General features: G+C 39.8%; 1 protein-coding gene across 1 annotated transcript in view; it reads left to right on the plus strand.

The window, feature by feature from the left end:
- egfra (epidermal growth factor receptor a (erythroblastic leukemia viral (v-erb-b) oncogene homolog, avian)) overlaps positions 1–16,825 on the plus strand; it is a 74,355-nt gene that overhangs the window by 34,467 nt on the left and 23,063 nt on the right. Inside the window, exons 2-14 of the mRNA XM_072440880.1 lie at positions 4,827–4,978; positions 6,611–6,797; positions 7,685–7,816; positions 7,912–7,980; positions 8,815–8,933; positions 10,546–10,687; positions 12,358–12,474; positions 14,026–14,152; positions 14,239–14,312; positions 14,386–14,476; positions 14,655–14,854; positions 15,922–16,054; positions 16,429–16,519. Coding sequence (XP_072296981.1) covers positions 4,827–4,978; positions 6,611–6,797; positions 7,685–7,816; positions 7,912–7,980; positions 8,815–8,933; positions 10,546–10,687; positions 12,358–12,474; positions 14,026–14,152; positions 14,239–14,312; positions 14,386–14,476; positions 14,655–14,854; positions 15,922–16,054; positions 16,429–16,519 — 1,634 coding nt within the window. The remainder of the gene's footprint in view (positions 1–4,826; positions 4,979–6,610; positions 6,798–7,684; positions 7,817–7,911; positions 7,981–8,814; positions 8,934–10,545; positions 10,688–12,357; positions 12,475–14,025; positions 14,153–14,238; positions 14,313–14,385; positions 14,477–14,654; positions 14,855–15,921; positions 16,055–16,428; positions 16,520–16,825) is intronic.

Genomic DNA, 16,825 nt, shown 5'->3' on the forward strand with positions numbered 1-16,825 from the left:
TTAACAAACTCCTCCGTGGGCAATAGCTCGATCAAGCTTTACTTTGGGAAATATTTTCTACACAAGCGGGGCATCAAAAGTTATCCATATTTATATTCCAAGTGCTACGGTCTCTGTGCGGCGGCGCAGCAAATTTGACTGACACTTGTGTTCATTTGCACTGGATTGGCCATGTCCAATGTGTCGCCGTCTGGCAAGTTCTTTTTTAATTCAACACAATAAGGGCGCCATCTTTATCAAGTCGAAAGCGCAGAGTCGGAAGGCCGGCGGCCCGCGAGGGCCGTTGGATGCCGCTTGCGGCTTTAATTATTTTTATTTTTTTTATTGTTCTTCTTCAGCGCTTTGAGCTCTAATTTGACCCCCTGAACATGCTCTAAAACTCACCAAACTTTGCCCAAAATTCAGAATCGGCGAAAAATGTTGTTTTTTCTGGGCCATTTTTTTTTTCGTCAAAAAATGGCGCGACAGTGCCACCGACAAAAGTCAAAATACATTGCGCCTATGGGAGACGCCCCAAAGTCAACTTTGTCGTAGAGCTACGAAATTCGGGACACGCATTCCTCTCGTGAGGACAAAAAAAATATTTCATTGTGGCCACGCCCCCAGACATACCCTATGGCCGCCATCTTCCTTTGAAAATGAAAACACGCTGAGTCAGCTATTTTGTTCACGTCAAACTTTGACGAACTCCTCCTAGGGCGTTTTGCCCACCGACTTCAAAATCGGTGTACGTCCTCTGGACAAGTGGGGCATCTAAAGTTATCCAAATTTTTGGGATACCTTTTATGGTCTGTGTGCGGCGCAGCCGCAAAGTTGGACAACTTATTTTGAGATATTGCAATTCTAAAAATTGCTCCCATTTGATCAAAACGAGTCCGATTAGGACCAAATTTGAATCAGTTGTTAAACTTTCAAGTTTGGACCAGTTTAGGATGACAAAATTGAAATGGGTGCGATAGCGCCCCCTACAAAGTTGCCTTTGAGTGAACATTGATGGACAAAAACTGGTTTTACACAAATGTTCAAAACTTTGCCCAAAATTCTATTTTGGGGTCCCGAGCAAAAGGCCAATCAAACTTATGCCTTAATTTTTACGGCGTAGCCGTAGCCATGACGGAAACCTCCCATGTTATCCCTATGGGAAAATCGCTAAATCTCTCCAATATCCACATTTTTCTGTTTCACACTTTAACGAACTCCTCCTAGTGCGTTTTTCCCACCGACCTCAAAATCGGTGTACGTCCTCTAGACAAGTGGGGCATCTAAAGTTATCCAAATTTTAAGGATAACTTTTACGGTCTCTGTGCGACGGAGCCGCAAACGTTTCCCAGAATTCTGACTATTTGGCCTTCAGAGTGGCCTATAAACAATAGAGTTTTTCCAAATGACATGATATTTTGAACAAAATTCTAATTTGCCATCCTGATCATAAAAGTATGAGAGCCAAAGTCATATTTTGGATGGCGTAACCGTAGCGATGACAGAAACATCCCATGTTATCCTAATGGGAAAATCGTAGAATCGCTCAAATCACCACATTTTTACGGTTCACATTTTAACGAACTCCTCCTAGGGCGATTGTCCGATCAAGTTCATATTTGGAGAATATCATCTACACAAGCGGGGCATCAAAACGTATCCATATTTTGATTCCAAGTGCTACGGTCTCTGTGTGGCGGACCCGCAAATATATGTCAGAAATGGGAAAACAGCGAAATCTCTGAAATGTTCACATTTACGCTTCACACTTTAATGAACTCCTCTGTGGGCAATAGCTCGATCAAGCTCATATTTGGGGAAAATCATCTACACAAGTGGGGCATCAAAAGTTATCCATATTTTTATTCCAAGTGCTACGGTCTCTGTGCGGCGGCGCAGCAAATTTGACTGACACTTGTGTTCATTTGCACTGGATTGGCCATGTCCAACGTGTCGCCGTCTGTCAAGTTCTTTTTTTATTCAACACACAATAAGGGCGCCATCTTTATCAAGTCGAAGGCGCAGAGTCGGAAGGCCGGCGGCCCGCGAGGGCCGTTGGATGCCGCTTGCGGCTTTAATCTTCTTTGTTGTCCAACTTTGACACCGTACTTCAAACATTGAAGGGGTTAATATTGAAAACCACAAAGCACTGACAGTCTGCTTTATTACCTTGTGGTTTCTCTGTCCCAGTAATAATAATAATAAGCTGCCTAATTACCTCTCGCATGGCCGGACTAATTAAATATGATGGCGGTGAACTGTTGTTTGGGCATTAGGCTGCTGGACTCATGTCTGCAGGACAAACCGATGTGAAATGAGGTCAGGAGAGGAGAGTGCACAGATGTTTAAAGATAATTATCATATATTCTGTTCCTTCAAAACAAACATACGGTCAGACGAGTGGCTAAAATTGTACATCACAGCTTTGTATAACTTTGTATAACAGGATGGCACAAGAAATATCGCACATTTCTAGTGACAAAATATGAAATATGAGAAGGTTTTGTCTTTAAGAGTTTTGTTTATAAGAGTTTTTCTATTAAGAGTTTTTTTTTTAAAGCTTCCTATAAGTTATCTGTTCTTTTACTTCTGTATCTACTTGCGTGCAACACCGAAATTTCCCCATTGTGTGGACAAATAAAGGCTTATCTTATCTTAAATTAATAGAAATTGCAATTTGAATGGTCACAATTAGGGAGCTTATCAAAATGTAGGTAATATCATGATTGAACGTATATTATTTATAGTTTAAATAAAAAAATATATATAAAAAGATTATGTAATTCTGAATAAATGGAGAGAAAATTCTGCATAAAAGTGTTACAATACTGTAACTGTTTGACTGGGTTTGTCGCTTATCGTTTTTCAATATTCTATGGAAAGCTCTCACTGTTCTTTTTTCCTGGTTCCACACATATAAAACACGTTCAAGGGGTGTGTCCTTTTTGCTGTTTAAGTTGCGGCTTTGCCCTCAAGAGCAGACATGTTTTGGAATTTGACCCAGGAGACATAACTGTAAACCACCGCCACCAACATCTTCACTATCATTACTATTATTATTCTCAACCACTTGCACAAGATAAGATTAACCCGTAAGTCCCTCTATTTCGACTGTGAACTCTGGTTTGTTTTCATTCTGTCTCTATGGGTTGTCTAGCACAGCTTTATGTCCTGCACCAGTCCAAACCTGTCCAACCAGCTGGTGCATGTACGCCGTGTAATGCCTTCTGTTTTAAGACACATATTTTCCTATTTGACAACTTCATTCATTAAGTAAAGGCCTTTTGTGGCTTCGGAGCTTATCAGTAATCCTATCTTCCTTATCCAAACACGTGGTTGCATAATGCTGCTTCTTTATCAGCGTGTGTGCCCGCGTCTCGCTCATTCAATAAAGGCATCAATAGCTCTGTTGTTATTGGATCATTATTATAGGGAATGTGCAGGTTCAGCAGTTGATTCCAGTCCAAGTGCGGCTTTATTATTTGTGTTTGCGTCGTGCATTTGAAATACGAAATGCTAACCTAAGCTAAACCATTATTACTAATCTAATTTGTATTTTGCAATGATATAATGAGGCAATGCCCTGGTTAACTGGCTTAGACACTGAATTAACTTAAGCCATGCTGGTCAAACTAGTAGCATTGGTTCTGTGTCCTCATACCCAATTGTCTAAGAGCAGTTTCAAAGTTAAATTGGCCCTTTCTTGCATTAATATACATAAAAATACCTACCGCGTATCTATGCTGCTTGTATTTAGTGACAGCAGGTGTTTAAATCGCTAAAATACTTCCTGCTTGTTGCCATGGAAATGTGGTTTCTTTAACAGTATTCCACAGTATGTCAGAAAACACTTGTATCCCTGGTGTCCCTTTAATTGTTTCCCTTATTACAGATCTTTTCAGAAAAGATCCTGATAATGTCACCCTTTAGTCCGTGCACCTACTTCTGTGAGCTGTAGGTGACGATGACGTGTAGCTGTATTCTCTTTAGCAATTACAACCGGCCGTACTTTTTGGTGACTAAGTCGTTCCCTGAAGTGACACATCAGTTGAGACTAGATGCTGCCATCGCTTTTACTCGTTTTTGTCCGAGCAGTGGAAATCGCCGCGCCTCTTCCAGTATAAATACGGCCTCCTCTGTTTCTCATTTGATTCCTATCGTTGATGAGGACCAGATTCTCTCATGGAACTGATCCGAGGAGTGACCGTGCGATTTGAATTTACAGTCGAGAGACATTCATTGGAAGCATGTGTTGCGTAAGCCGCGAGGTATATGATGCATACGCGTTTCAACCACGCACAGCCAGACAAATTCATATCATGATTAGATGGTTTGTTTTGTAACTAGTCTTGGCGTCCTCACCTGTTGCTATGAAGGGAATGTTTCGTCAGGTCATTACAATCTGGCAGGTGGAGACGGCCAATTCACGTGATGAATCGCAATCGAATTCATACAGTCTGTTAACGGTCACAGCTAGCAAAGACCGTGATGATTGAAGTCCTTTGCGAACAACAGAATATGCTGCTTACTCGGTAGTTCAGACCTCATCAAACATATGAACTGCTAAATAAACACAATCATTTTTATTTAAATTTGCTCTCAAATGTTGAACTGTTCAAACTATCTATTCATAATTGCATTGCTTGCCAGAAAAATCACAATGAGATATTTTGACAAAATTGTTTACAATATACTGTATATAGAGTAAAAGGCATTTTCCTGAACTAGACAAATTGCTTTACGGGCCCTGTCTTTAATTAAGTAATCGTAAAAGACAAAAGATTGTGAAATTCCGGATAAACAAATTCCCTATTTGTTGGATAAAAATCTGCCATTTCTTCTTTCAGTGTGCCAAGGCATCGCCAACCGGTTAAACCTTCTCGGCACCAAAGACGACCACTACCAGAACATGGTGAAGACCTACAGCAACTGCACTGTGGTCCTGGAGAACCTGGAGATCACCTACATGGAGGAGCATCGAGACCTCTCCTTTCTGAGGGTACGAACACGCCCGGTCAAACGTGCAAAAGAACCTACAGTAATCATGATTTCAACCAAATCACAGTTTCCACGGTCACAAATGGCAAAGACTGCATTTATTTTCACAATAGAACATCCTCTTGAGTTAGTTTTTTGTTTCAAATTAATCATTCAATGCAATATATGGATTGTTTTCACCATGTTAAACCATTTTCACTCTGAGTCTGACCATCCTTTGCCAAATTAATTCACATATCATTGTCACTATCCAGGTCATAAATCCAGAATACACATTATTTACAAAGAGTGAATCTGGTCGCCCCGTCCTCCGTCACGCCTCGAGTCAAATTCAAACAGCACCGTGCAATCACATTAATGTTTACGTGACATATGTGAAATGAATACGCTCATTGGTCATCTGTCATTTATAATCAAATCAACCTTATTTCTCCTCAGATGAACGGATTTTTCTGCTATGCTCATTGACTCTGTGGTCATCTGCATTGTGTTTCAGTCCCCTGTGATACTCTTTTCATTTCTTTTTTCCTCATAAGCACAAATTTCTTATTCATACGGACGGACCATGCATGTCCTTGCTGGCTATACCACCTGTCAATCACCCCTATCTGAACTCGCAGAGTGAATAACGCTTCCCAGAGATGTAATACTGGATAAACTTCAGCTCAGTTCACCTCATTGCACCTGTAAAAGATAGAACTTCATATTTTCCCAGCGCCCCATTGTCCCGATGATGTTTTGCAGATGAAGTACGTGGTATTTTCCAGGTTTAGCTTCAGTTCAGACAATTAAAACCGCCGTTGTGTGTCCTGCATCTCGCACGATACAGATGTTTATCACTCTCGCTGGCTGACATCTCATTTCTGCTGCAGCTGCAAAGGAGAGACCACACACGTGAACCACAGACATAAACAGAACAACAGACACTGGGATCAGACCCTGCCACAGTATCAAAGCATGCAGAGTTAATCCAATACAAATGTATACTTCCAAGGTACACGCTGGCTCCGTCTGTTTTTCCCCTGTTGAGACTCATTTATGATCATTCACTATATTTAGAACGTGGAAAGCTGTGTCCGTTTGTCTTTACGCACACACTTTTCTTTTTCAAAACAAAGATACCGACAGCTTTCAACTTGAAATCAGTGCCATTTAACAGAGAATTGTACATTTTCTTCCTCTAAAGTCTAAATTCTGCTCCAAACTCCATTTTACTGACAGAATTTCCTTTAGACCAATTGATTCAAAATCCACAAGCTCATCACTGACAATTTCACAGGATTTCATTTAGATTAAATTTAAAAAAAATCATTAATTGCACATTCTACTACTACATTTCATTATTTTATTCAAATTATGTTATGTTTCATTAACATTACTTTTAAATTAAAGTAGCCAATTGTGTTTTTAGTCCCAGATTTTGTCAAGAATGTAAACGTACTTACAAAAAACTACTTATCACTGCACATAACAAGACATATCGTTCACAATCAATGGCAAAATGCAGAGTTTTGTCCACTACTTTCAGCTTCACACACACGTTCATTCATTTACGACACAATTTCTGTTTTATTTGCTACATAAATCAGCTCCTACATTACACACCTCACACTTTCTCCCTGTGTGTTTGCAGTCGATTGAAGATGTGGGCGGCTACGTTCTCGTCGCGCTCAACACGGCCTCTCGGATCCCTCTGGAAAACCTGCGCATCATTCGCGGTCACTCTCAGTACGCCGATGGCTTTGCTCTCGCCGTTTTAGGAAACTTCAACAAAAGTTTAGGACGAGGAACTAACGAGCTTCTCCTGAACAGCCTGACAGGTCAGTCATCTCGTTGTGCACATTGATAGCGTAGCGTCGAAAGCACCTCGCTGTAGATTCATAGCTCCCGTTCATGGCTGTTATACTGTATATATAAGTTTGCTTTCGGGGGTTTTCATGTACGCTGCAGCTATCCTTAACGTCCAGAGTAGTTCAAACATTGACAGCGGAGGCTCTGCAGATGCGACACACGCTAAAAAAGACATAGAACTTGCATATTACACCTTTAAGACCCTTCAACATGCTTGCACTAATATGGTAAAGGTCACTGTGAAGCATTTTGTGCATCTCTTTTCATATGATATACATTTTTGGCCCAATAGTTTACGTGTCAGAAGTGAGAAAAATAAATTGAAGAATGTGTTTGATGTAGTTGCTGGGCGAGATGACAAGAACATTATAAGATTTGTCTGTTTATCTTACTGAAACTGGATTAAAATGGCTTTCAATATACACTTTCTGAATTCAAACTATACATATGTTTAATCGATGCCATGAATAAAAACTGAAAAATAGTCAAGGTACTTCATGAAATACATTTTATTCTGCTCCAAACCACATTATTTTACTGACATTGATTAAAAAGAGCATAGAAATAGAAATAGAAATGACGATCTTGATGAAAATTTAATGAATTGCACAGGCCTGGATTGACGAGTATTTCGAAGTCTTGTGGGGTTTTCCGGGATTCAGAAGACGTTTAGTAATTGTTTCAGAAATCGAAATGAAGGCTGTGTTGTCTGGGTTAGGTCAGACTGAAAGGAACATTTTTTAACAAATAGTTTAATATAGGTGGTTATAATATTGTCTCTGATATTGTCTTTATCCAAATGTCTTCTGTCCCTGCCTGTTGTTTGTTGATATATTCAAACTCTCTTCTCATGCAGAAATTCTCAAAGGAGGTGTTAAGTTTGAGAACAACCATCTCTGTAACGTGGAGACGATCCAGTGGAACGACATCGTGAACGCTGAGGCCAAACCCAACATGGAGCTCCCCGTGGTCAGCAACAAGCGATACTGTAAGCCAATATCACACAAAATATAAAAGAGATTAGATAATATCTCACTGTTCTAGAACTCTAACATTTGATACTATGTCTGTTTTATTTCCCAGGTAAGAAATGCGACTCAAGCTGTTTCAATGGTTCATGCTGGGCCGCAGGTGCTCAGAACTGTCAGACCTGTAAGTCAGCACTTTTCACATCAAATCACAATCAATCAGTTGTTGCAGGATTATTTTTTGGAAATTAAATGTCCTTCTGTCTACCTTGTATTTTTATTTAAACAATTCATATTTCAAATAGGGCTGCAACACCTATTTTTTGAATAATCGTAACAGTTCAAATTTGATATTGGTAATTGTTAAATGTACAACTCTAAAAGACATTATTCAATCAAAAACAAATTATAAGCCGTTTCTGATTTATATTATCAATAATATTCTTTAGTGGTAAATATTCTCTATCTAGAAGGCTTGGGTCATCATATTTCAATATTATATTTGATTAAAAATGTGTTTCAAAATCTCATTGTACAATAGAAACAATAATTTTACAAGTCGACAACTCAAAAAAAAATAATTTGTTGAAGCCCTAAATTCAAACTTTCCTTAAATGTTAATAAGCCCCTCGACGTTCAAAAATGGTGCCACCCTTTTCGAAAACCAATCAAGGATAAATGGAAGTGTAGAGGGACAGAAAAGGCATCAGAAGCAGATCTTTTACTCATTGACCTCATGTCGCTCTTAGGTCCCTGTATGAATTCAGTTCTGACTAATGTTAAAACCGTTACTGAACATGTTGTGCTCTAGCTGAACAGTAAAAGCCCCTGTAAAAATACTTGGCTGTTTATTAACCCCTTTTTGCAATGTGGTACAGCAATGATCAAATAGAGCTTTAGACTTCTGTGCCAATTTTTTGGGGAGGGAGGAATGTTATGGCTCTGTGTGACCTCAAATGTGCACAGTGACCTTGATTATAATGTTTATTTGTATATCATTTATTCATTTTGTGTGCAGTCACGAAGCTGAACTGTGCGCAGCAGTGTTCAAAGAGGTGCAGAGGGCCTTCCCCCAGTGACTGCTGTAACGAACACTGTGCTGCCGGCTGCACTGGACCCAGAGCCACAGACTGTCTGGTGAGAGCCACATTCAAATACGTTCTTGTCACTAGAACATATCCATTTTCAAGCAGTGTGCCGGGGAACACCGGGATGGAGGGATTGGTAGGCGTGCCTTGGAAAACAAATAGAAACCTACTGAGCAAACTTTGAATCAGAAAAGATACAAAACAACCGCGATAGCAATGACATTATATCAATATCTACACTTTTGTTTTTCTCTATTTGACAATGTTTTAGTGCACAGCAGTTTTTCATTAACAAGTGTGCCACAACTCCAAAAAGTTTAAGAACTACCGTATTTTCCGGACTATAAGTCGCACCGGAGCCAAAAAATGCATAATAGAGAAGAAAAAAACATATATAAGTTGCACTGGAGTATGAAATGCTGTTGCAAGTGTGAAAATAACAAATAATATCCCTTATAAGTTGCTCCGGAGTATAAGTATATAAGTATAAATGTAAGTATAAGTCGCACCCCGGCCAAAACTATGAAAAAAGGTGCAATTTATAGTCCGAAAAATACGGTAGATTCGAAAACTTACACTATTAAAATACATACAATCTAAAGATACTCACTTACATTCTTTTCAAGATGTACGTACACACATGGCAGACCTTTTATTAGTCTTATTTTTTATTTATTTAACCTTTATTTAACCAGAAAAGTCCCATTGAGATGACTAATCTCTTTTTCAAGGGAGTCCTGCCCCAAACAGCATCAGATCAGTCATAACACAATCTTAAGAATGTGTTACTAAAAACAGTAATCCAAACCTTTCAGCATTGATTTAAACTGACTTATTGTTTTAGTTTCAGAACCTTGGTTACACTATTCCAGGCTGCAGAATATTGAAATGCTGAAGAGAATATGCAAAGTCTGCACAGAAAATGTAACTCTGGCCATGATTTCTTTTGCTGTGAAATCCTAACCTCTGGGCCATATTTATACATTTTATATTTATATTCCTGTTCACTTCTAACACCACACTATCCGAGTACTACAACTACAGTACTTTTCTGTGCTTTGCGGCAACTACAATAGAGCTCGGGTTTGTCACACGTCATCAGAATTATGACTCTATTGAAGTGGGATGAATGTATTTACCAGTGACCCAGCAGTGTATTGGCACAGCTCTAATTTAATTTATTAGGTTAATAATTAACAGGGACCATGCATAAACACATTAATCTACTTAAAGAAGAGAAGCTTTAAACTATATTTAGCTCAAGCTAGTTTCCAGCTACTTCCATCTACTATTTGGCCAACATCACCACAAATACTACTACCACTTCTACCACTGTTATTATTACTACTATACCTACTATCTGTATCTGTCTGAATGATATGATAGAGTCAAGAAAATCTTCACAATACTATATATTATTCCCAATAAAGCTGGACTCGTACAAAGCTTGAATCGGCTGCATCTGTTTTCTTGACATTGTTTTACCGTGAAACATTTCTGCTGTCATCATTTGCTCTTTTATTTTGGCGGTGCGTCTGCTTTGCCTCTCCGAACAGCTCTGCACATTGAGCCACGGGTAGATAGAGGAATGCACTGTTATCGTTAGAGAGGGGCTCTGCTTTGGGCCGGTCCCGTCTGATGTCTTGTTTGTCTTGGTCCAGGCCTGTCGGGACTTCCAGGACGATGGGTTGTGTAAAGACTCCTGCCCCGGACTCATGCGCTACGACCCCAATCTGCACCAGCTGATCCCCAACCCGCACGGGAAATACAACTTCGGGGCGACTTGTGTCAAGAGCTGCCCACGTAAGAGCAACCGCAGCACACGGTCGAGATTAAGAGCTTCCCCGCAACAGAAAACATGCTAATCCCACAACTGACTTTTGTTCACACTTTCACACACGGACCACGTTCAAATTGGGACTGAACCACAGGCTAAACCTGGGCCGGACCAGACGGGACTAGAACAGGACTAAACCGAGTGTGAACACAGCATGAGTCATGATCTGGAGAAGGGTTTCATATGGCCCCATTGGCATTAATGCATGGGTCAAATGCACAGTAATAGTTTTTACTCTGAAGCCAAAAACGTTACCTTAAAGCCCCATACTTTACTTTTTTAACATTTTTTTATTGGTTTTATTTGTATTGCTCTGGGGAAAATAATTGCATTCTTACTGTGAACTGGCTTGCATCTCCACAAACCTGGCTCATACTTTAAAATGATGTTCCTTTGGTTACATAGTATGGCATAAAACATAGTTATCTCATGAACATGGAGAATGTCCCATTGTTTTAACTTTCTGTTTCAGCAGAATTATGCAGGTGATTTGCTTCCTCCAAAAAGTTGCTTTCTGTTGTTTTTAATCTGAATAAATATAGGGCTGAATCAGGTAACAAATGATGCGTTTCAATAGATACATTTTTGACATATGGCCAAAGATTCCCTCTTCACTCGGTAAAAGAATAAATTATATTTTATTACAATGAGCTCCGTGGCTCAATCCAAAGAGCACGTGCCCCTTAACAAGACATGTTTTTGCACTTAAGTTCAGGTCTTGCCAAAACCTCCATTACGAGACAAGAGCCTGAGGTCAATGCTGGTAGTTTTTATCCTCAAAGCTTTCCTTAAAACATAAAAAACACCTCTAAAGACTGAAAAGTGCTACACACAATATTCTTTGTTTTTTAACCGGTCTCAAAGGTTATAGTTTGTCTAGTCATGCATGACAAAGCGCCGTTTCACATTGAGACATGTAGAACAAGGTTGTCCTTTCAGTTTTTGTGGTTACAATTTGTCTCAGGTTTAATTATAAACTGTTTATGTAACAAAAGAAATGATTGAGTCTGGAGGCATGTTAATATAACAACTGTTCAATCTGAGTTTAACTTATTCTGGCCAAGACTGAAGAACTGCCTAGTGAAGTAGAATGAATGTTTAGTAATGAGAATAAGGAATTTGACTGTAATAATTGAACCGTGTTTAATCTTTACTTATTTTTATTAGTAATTGCAGTGTATTGTATGAAATAAAATAAGGTTTAAATCATTTTGAATTTGATTGCAGTAAAATTCAGAAAAAAAACAGTTTGTTTCATTGGATTTATTGTAAAGATATATTCTATGAATATCCGGTCAGTTATTTAAGAAAAATATTGCCAAATAACCGTTTTTTTTTTGTTGCCAGATGTTCAAACCAACTACTTTTATTCGTAAAACCTTTTTCCTCTCATTTTGTTCAATTGTGGGGCCATCAAATTGGAAAAAGAGACCTTAAACTTAGCCTTAAACTCTCTCCAGTTCAACACCTGATAGCCTATAATGTTTTATACGATCTCACAACATAATATTTGATCATTTTTATTGTTTATTCTTATTTTATTAACCTTTATTTATCCAGGTAAGAACCCACTGAGACCAAGACCTCTTTTTCATTCCAAGTGCATGTTTAGAAATAAACAGTTTGATGTCCGCAGATAACTATGTGGTGACCGACCACGGGGCGTGCGTGCGGACGTGCAGCGGCAACACGTACGAGGTGGACGAGGGCGGGATCAGGAAGTGTGCCAAGTGCGAAGGCCTCTGCCCCAAAGGTACGCGTCGCCCCACCACTGCACACCGACCACCAACTGCAACACTTCTTTCTGTCACTGATGCATCCATAATTAAGGTCCCTCGTTCTCACCGGCCACGCCCATGTTTCCCATCTGAACCACTTCCATTTGTGATACAGAAATGTGGAAACGAGGCATGTCGCAAATTGGAAGCTAGTGTTATATTTCAGACAACAAGAAAGGTGGAGCGCTTCATGGACCTTTAGGAAGTAATGAAAAACGACAAGGACAAATAATCATAATTAATAATAATGATAAGGCGCTCTCCTATCATTTTAAAATGTATTTATTGATTATGGCAAATCATTGTGTATTGTGTATTCCTCATTTTCCTAATTTAGCTCCCAATTATTCACTGCTTAAAGGCGGTATGGACGATTTTTCGGCGATTTGAGAACGCAGGCGGAAGTGCGCATGCGCACTCCCCCGTGGGGACTGATACAACACACACGTGCGTTTGTTTATTAGCGCAACGGATCACATCGCATCTCTCGTCTCCCGTAGATTTCTGTCCACTTCTGCATCAGCTCGAACTGTCTTTCTCCGTCTTCATTTTGCCCCGTACACTGAGGGAACTATATTATGATAGATCCATGCGCTTAGGCACGCGGAAACGTGGGGACGAGCCTGACGCGGCTGCAGGTGAGCGATAGGTGCGTTTTATGATTGATACGTGGCAGGACAAATGATTTATCCACGCCACGAGGAAATATGATAAAAAAAATTTGCTGAAAAAAATCGTTGATACCACCTTTAAGATAAGATAAGATAGACCAGGACTGGACCAGGACTAGACCAGGACTAGACCAGGACTAGACCAGGACTAAACCAGGACTAAACCAGGACTAAACCAGGACTAAACCAGGACTAAACCAGGACTAGACCAGGACTAAACCAGGACTAGACCAGGACTAAACCAGGACTAGACCAGGACTAGACCAGGACTAGACCAGGACTAGACCAGGACTAGACCAGGACTAAACCAGGACTAAACCAGGACTAAACCAGGACTAAACCAGGACTAAACCAGGACTAGACCAGGACTAAACCAGGACTAAACCAGGACTAAACCAGGACTAAACCAGGACTAGACCAGGACTAGACCAGGACTAGACCAGGACTAGACCAGGACTAGACCAGGACTAGACCAGGACTAGACCAGGACTAGACCAGGACTAAACCAGGACTAAACCAGGACTAAACCAGGACTAGCTCCCAATTATTCACTGCTTAAGATAAGATAAGAGTATTTCGCATCTTTCATAGCGGTCGATAAATGTGCTTCATAATTAGATGCAGACAGCACACCGCAGTCCAATTTTTACCCTCAAAGCTGCTTTACATCTGTACTGGAGCAAAACAGATTTCACTTTATTGTGTGGGAAAAAAAATCAGGTGTAGCCTTTAAGTTCTGTGCGGGGGAAAAAGAAAGAAAATTCTGCATCAAACCAGAGTCTCTTCCTTCAAAAACATGTTTTGAAATTGCCTTGGTGCGCTTCAGGTATTATCATTCTTCCTTTGTGTGAACAGTGTGTAATGGCCTTGGGATGGGAGAGCTCACTGATACTTTGTGCATCAACGCCACAAACATCGAGTCTTTCAAAAACTGCACCAAAATCAATGGCAACATCATTTTCATCCACACCTCAATTCATGGGTACAGACAATGTTATTTCTTCACATTATTGCAGCAGCCTGTTAACCATGGTTGGTCTTTTTTAACTTATTTTTCTTTTATTTCAGAGATAGATACACCAAAACCCCCAAGCTGGACCCTGCTCAGCTCGATGTATTTAAAACTGTGAAGGAAATTACAGGTAAAGTTATGAATAATATGATATTCAACACACAACACACATGTTCAAGGTTAACGAGTGTCTCTTGCTCTAGGGTATTTGTGGATCCAGACATGGCCCAAGAGCATAAACTCACTCAGTTCCTTTGAGAATTTATCGATCATTCGGGGAAGGACTAAAGCGAGGTAATAAATGCACCTTAAATTGCTTAATTGTGTCCACTTTGTATCTCCAAAGGTTCAGTGGTGGTTAACAGGGTTTCTTTCAAATTAAGTAGTTGTATTTTTGTCGTTGTTGTTTGTTCTGTTTTCCAAAGTGGTTTTTCAACTCAATAATTGTTATTTTGTTGTTTTGTTTTTGCAGTGGCCGCCTGAGTCTGGCTATTGCCCAGCTGGATATCGAGTATTTAGGTCTGCGCTCTCTCAAAGAAATCAGTGATGGAGATGTTGCCATTATGACGAATCAAAATCTTTGCTACACAAATGAAAACCACTGGTCACGACTCTTCAAGTCAAAAAGCCAAACGGTCACCATGGATAAAAACTCAGATGAAGCCAAATGCGGTAAATCTATTTTCTCTCAAAATGTCCATTCTGTTCATTTCTCATCATCTGCCCAGACAGACGTCATTTATTTTAATATAATCTCAAAATTAGATAATTGCAGAGGATGGAAGATTTCTCGTTAAGATGTGGACGACACGCGCAAAGCATAAAATAACCACTGGTTTGAAGAACATTGTAATTGGGTGCAATAGTATATATAGTAGACAGAAAGTCTCAAAAGCAGAAGCAAGAAAATAGGTGCAGGTGTAAACATTTTGGTGGAGCTGAGCATTGGCCAATTTGTGAAAACTGCAGCTTGTTCTTCAGTGGTCAGTATCTTATCAGAAGAGGTGACAGTATGACAATATATCATCATACAAATAAAAAAAATCTTACCCCTGTGTATCAAAAATATTATATATATATATAAATATGCTGTATAAATATATTAGAACCTAGATCACGATTATGATTTTGTCACAGTTCATGTACTCTTGGCTTTAGTTAACTGCGCTTATTTTAAAGATACTGTCGGCTGCTTCTTAAGGTTTACATTTCACTGGGATTGGTTAAATCCACCTGTCACTCACAGAGAGTGTCTGACCAATGAGGGGAGGGTCAGTGTGTGAGTTTGAGCATAGCTGCATTAAACAGTAAAAACAGGGGTCAGACACAGCTGCTAAATCTCCTTCTTTACAGTGACTTTGTACTTCTACTTTTGGAAAATACAGATTTTGAGAATTGTGGGTTGGGATTCTTTAGGGTTTGCTCCTGAGAGTCATTTTCAGGTTTTTTTCAGGTTTGTTTTACAACTATAGAACAGTAAAGACAAAAAATACAAGCTGTTAATGATTTAAAGTCGCTATTGGTGTAAAATATGTTATTAGATATATAGTTTGTTACTTACTAGCGCTCGTACAGCTGCAACACCGTCTTGGTCATTTGGTCTGCATTCACTTGTTTGGAACTTCCTTGTTGCTCTCTGAACATCTGGCAACCCTGGGATACAATCACAATTCGACAATAGTTTTTTGTATTAAAAATAACTATGAAATTAAATGTTATACCTGCTCATATCTTTGTAGCCTTGAAGAACAACACTTGTGACAGGAAGTGCACCGCAGATGGCTGCTGGGGCCCTGGTCCAGACATGTGTTTTGCCTGTCGAGACTTCAGCCGGGACGGGAGCTGTGTGGACAACTGTAACATCCTGGAGGGGTAAAGCTTTACAACTGCCTCAAAAGGGTGTTGTTGGTGTTTTAAGAATTACAAGATCCGACAGCTCTGTTTAAGTCTTCATGCATCTCTGAGCATTTCCAGAGTCTTAAGTGTGGGAATTTGTCATTAAGTCAAAACAAAGGTTCAAGGTATTTTGAAGAAAAACCTTCAGTTAGTTGAAGCCGAACAGGACAAGACAGCAAAAATGGCACACTCACTAACATTTGTTTATCTTCTGTCAAACATTGAATCTCGCCATGCTTACAATTTAACTCTGGGCCTCAGAAAAGAATGAGGAATGTACTTTGCATAAACCTGTTTGCGATGCCGGGCACCAGCCTTGAGTCTTACAGCTCTTGTTTTTTTCCTTTCAGAGAAACAAGAGAAGCTGTGGTGAATAAAGGCTGTGCCGCGTGTCATCCTGAGTGTCTGCCTATGAACGGGACGGCAACGTGCAGTGCACCTGTATGTAACTAATACAGCTGTCTCACTGGGTTAGACCAGGACTAAACCAGGACTAAACCAGGACTAAACCAGGACTAAACCAGGACTAAACCAGGACTAAACCAGGACTAAACCAGGACTAAACCAGGACTAAACCAGGACTAAACCAGGACTAAACCAGGACAAGACCAGGACTAACATGCAGTGTACCTGTATGTAACTAATACAGCTGTCTCACTGGGTTAGACCAAGACTAAACCAGGACTAAACCAGGACAAGACCAGGACTAACGTGCAGTGCACCTGTATGTAACTAATACAGCTATCT

Source organism: Eucyclogobius newberryi, unplaced genomic scaffold, assembly GCF_026437365.1.
Source record: "Eucyclogobius newberryi isolate DKJ021-1_F unplaced genomic scaffold, fEucNew1.0.hap1 SCAF_12, whole genome shotgun sequence".
Taxonomy (NCBI): domain Eukaryota; kingdom Metazoa; phylum Chordata; class Actinopteri; order Gobiiformes; family Gobiidae; genus Eucyclogobius; species Eucyclogobius newberryi.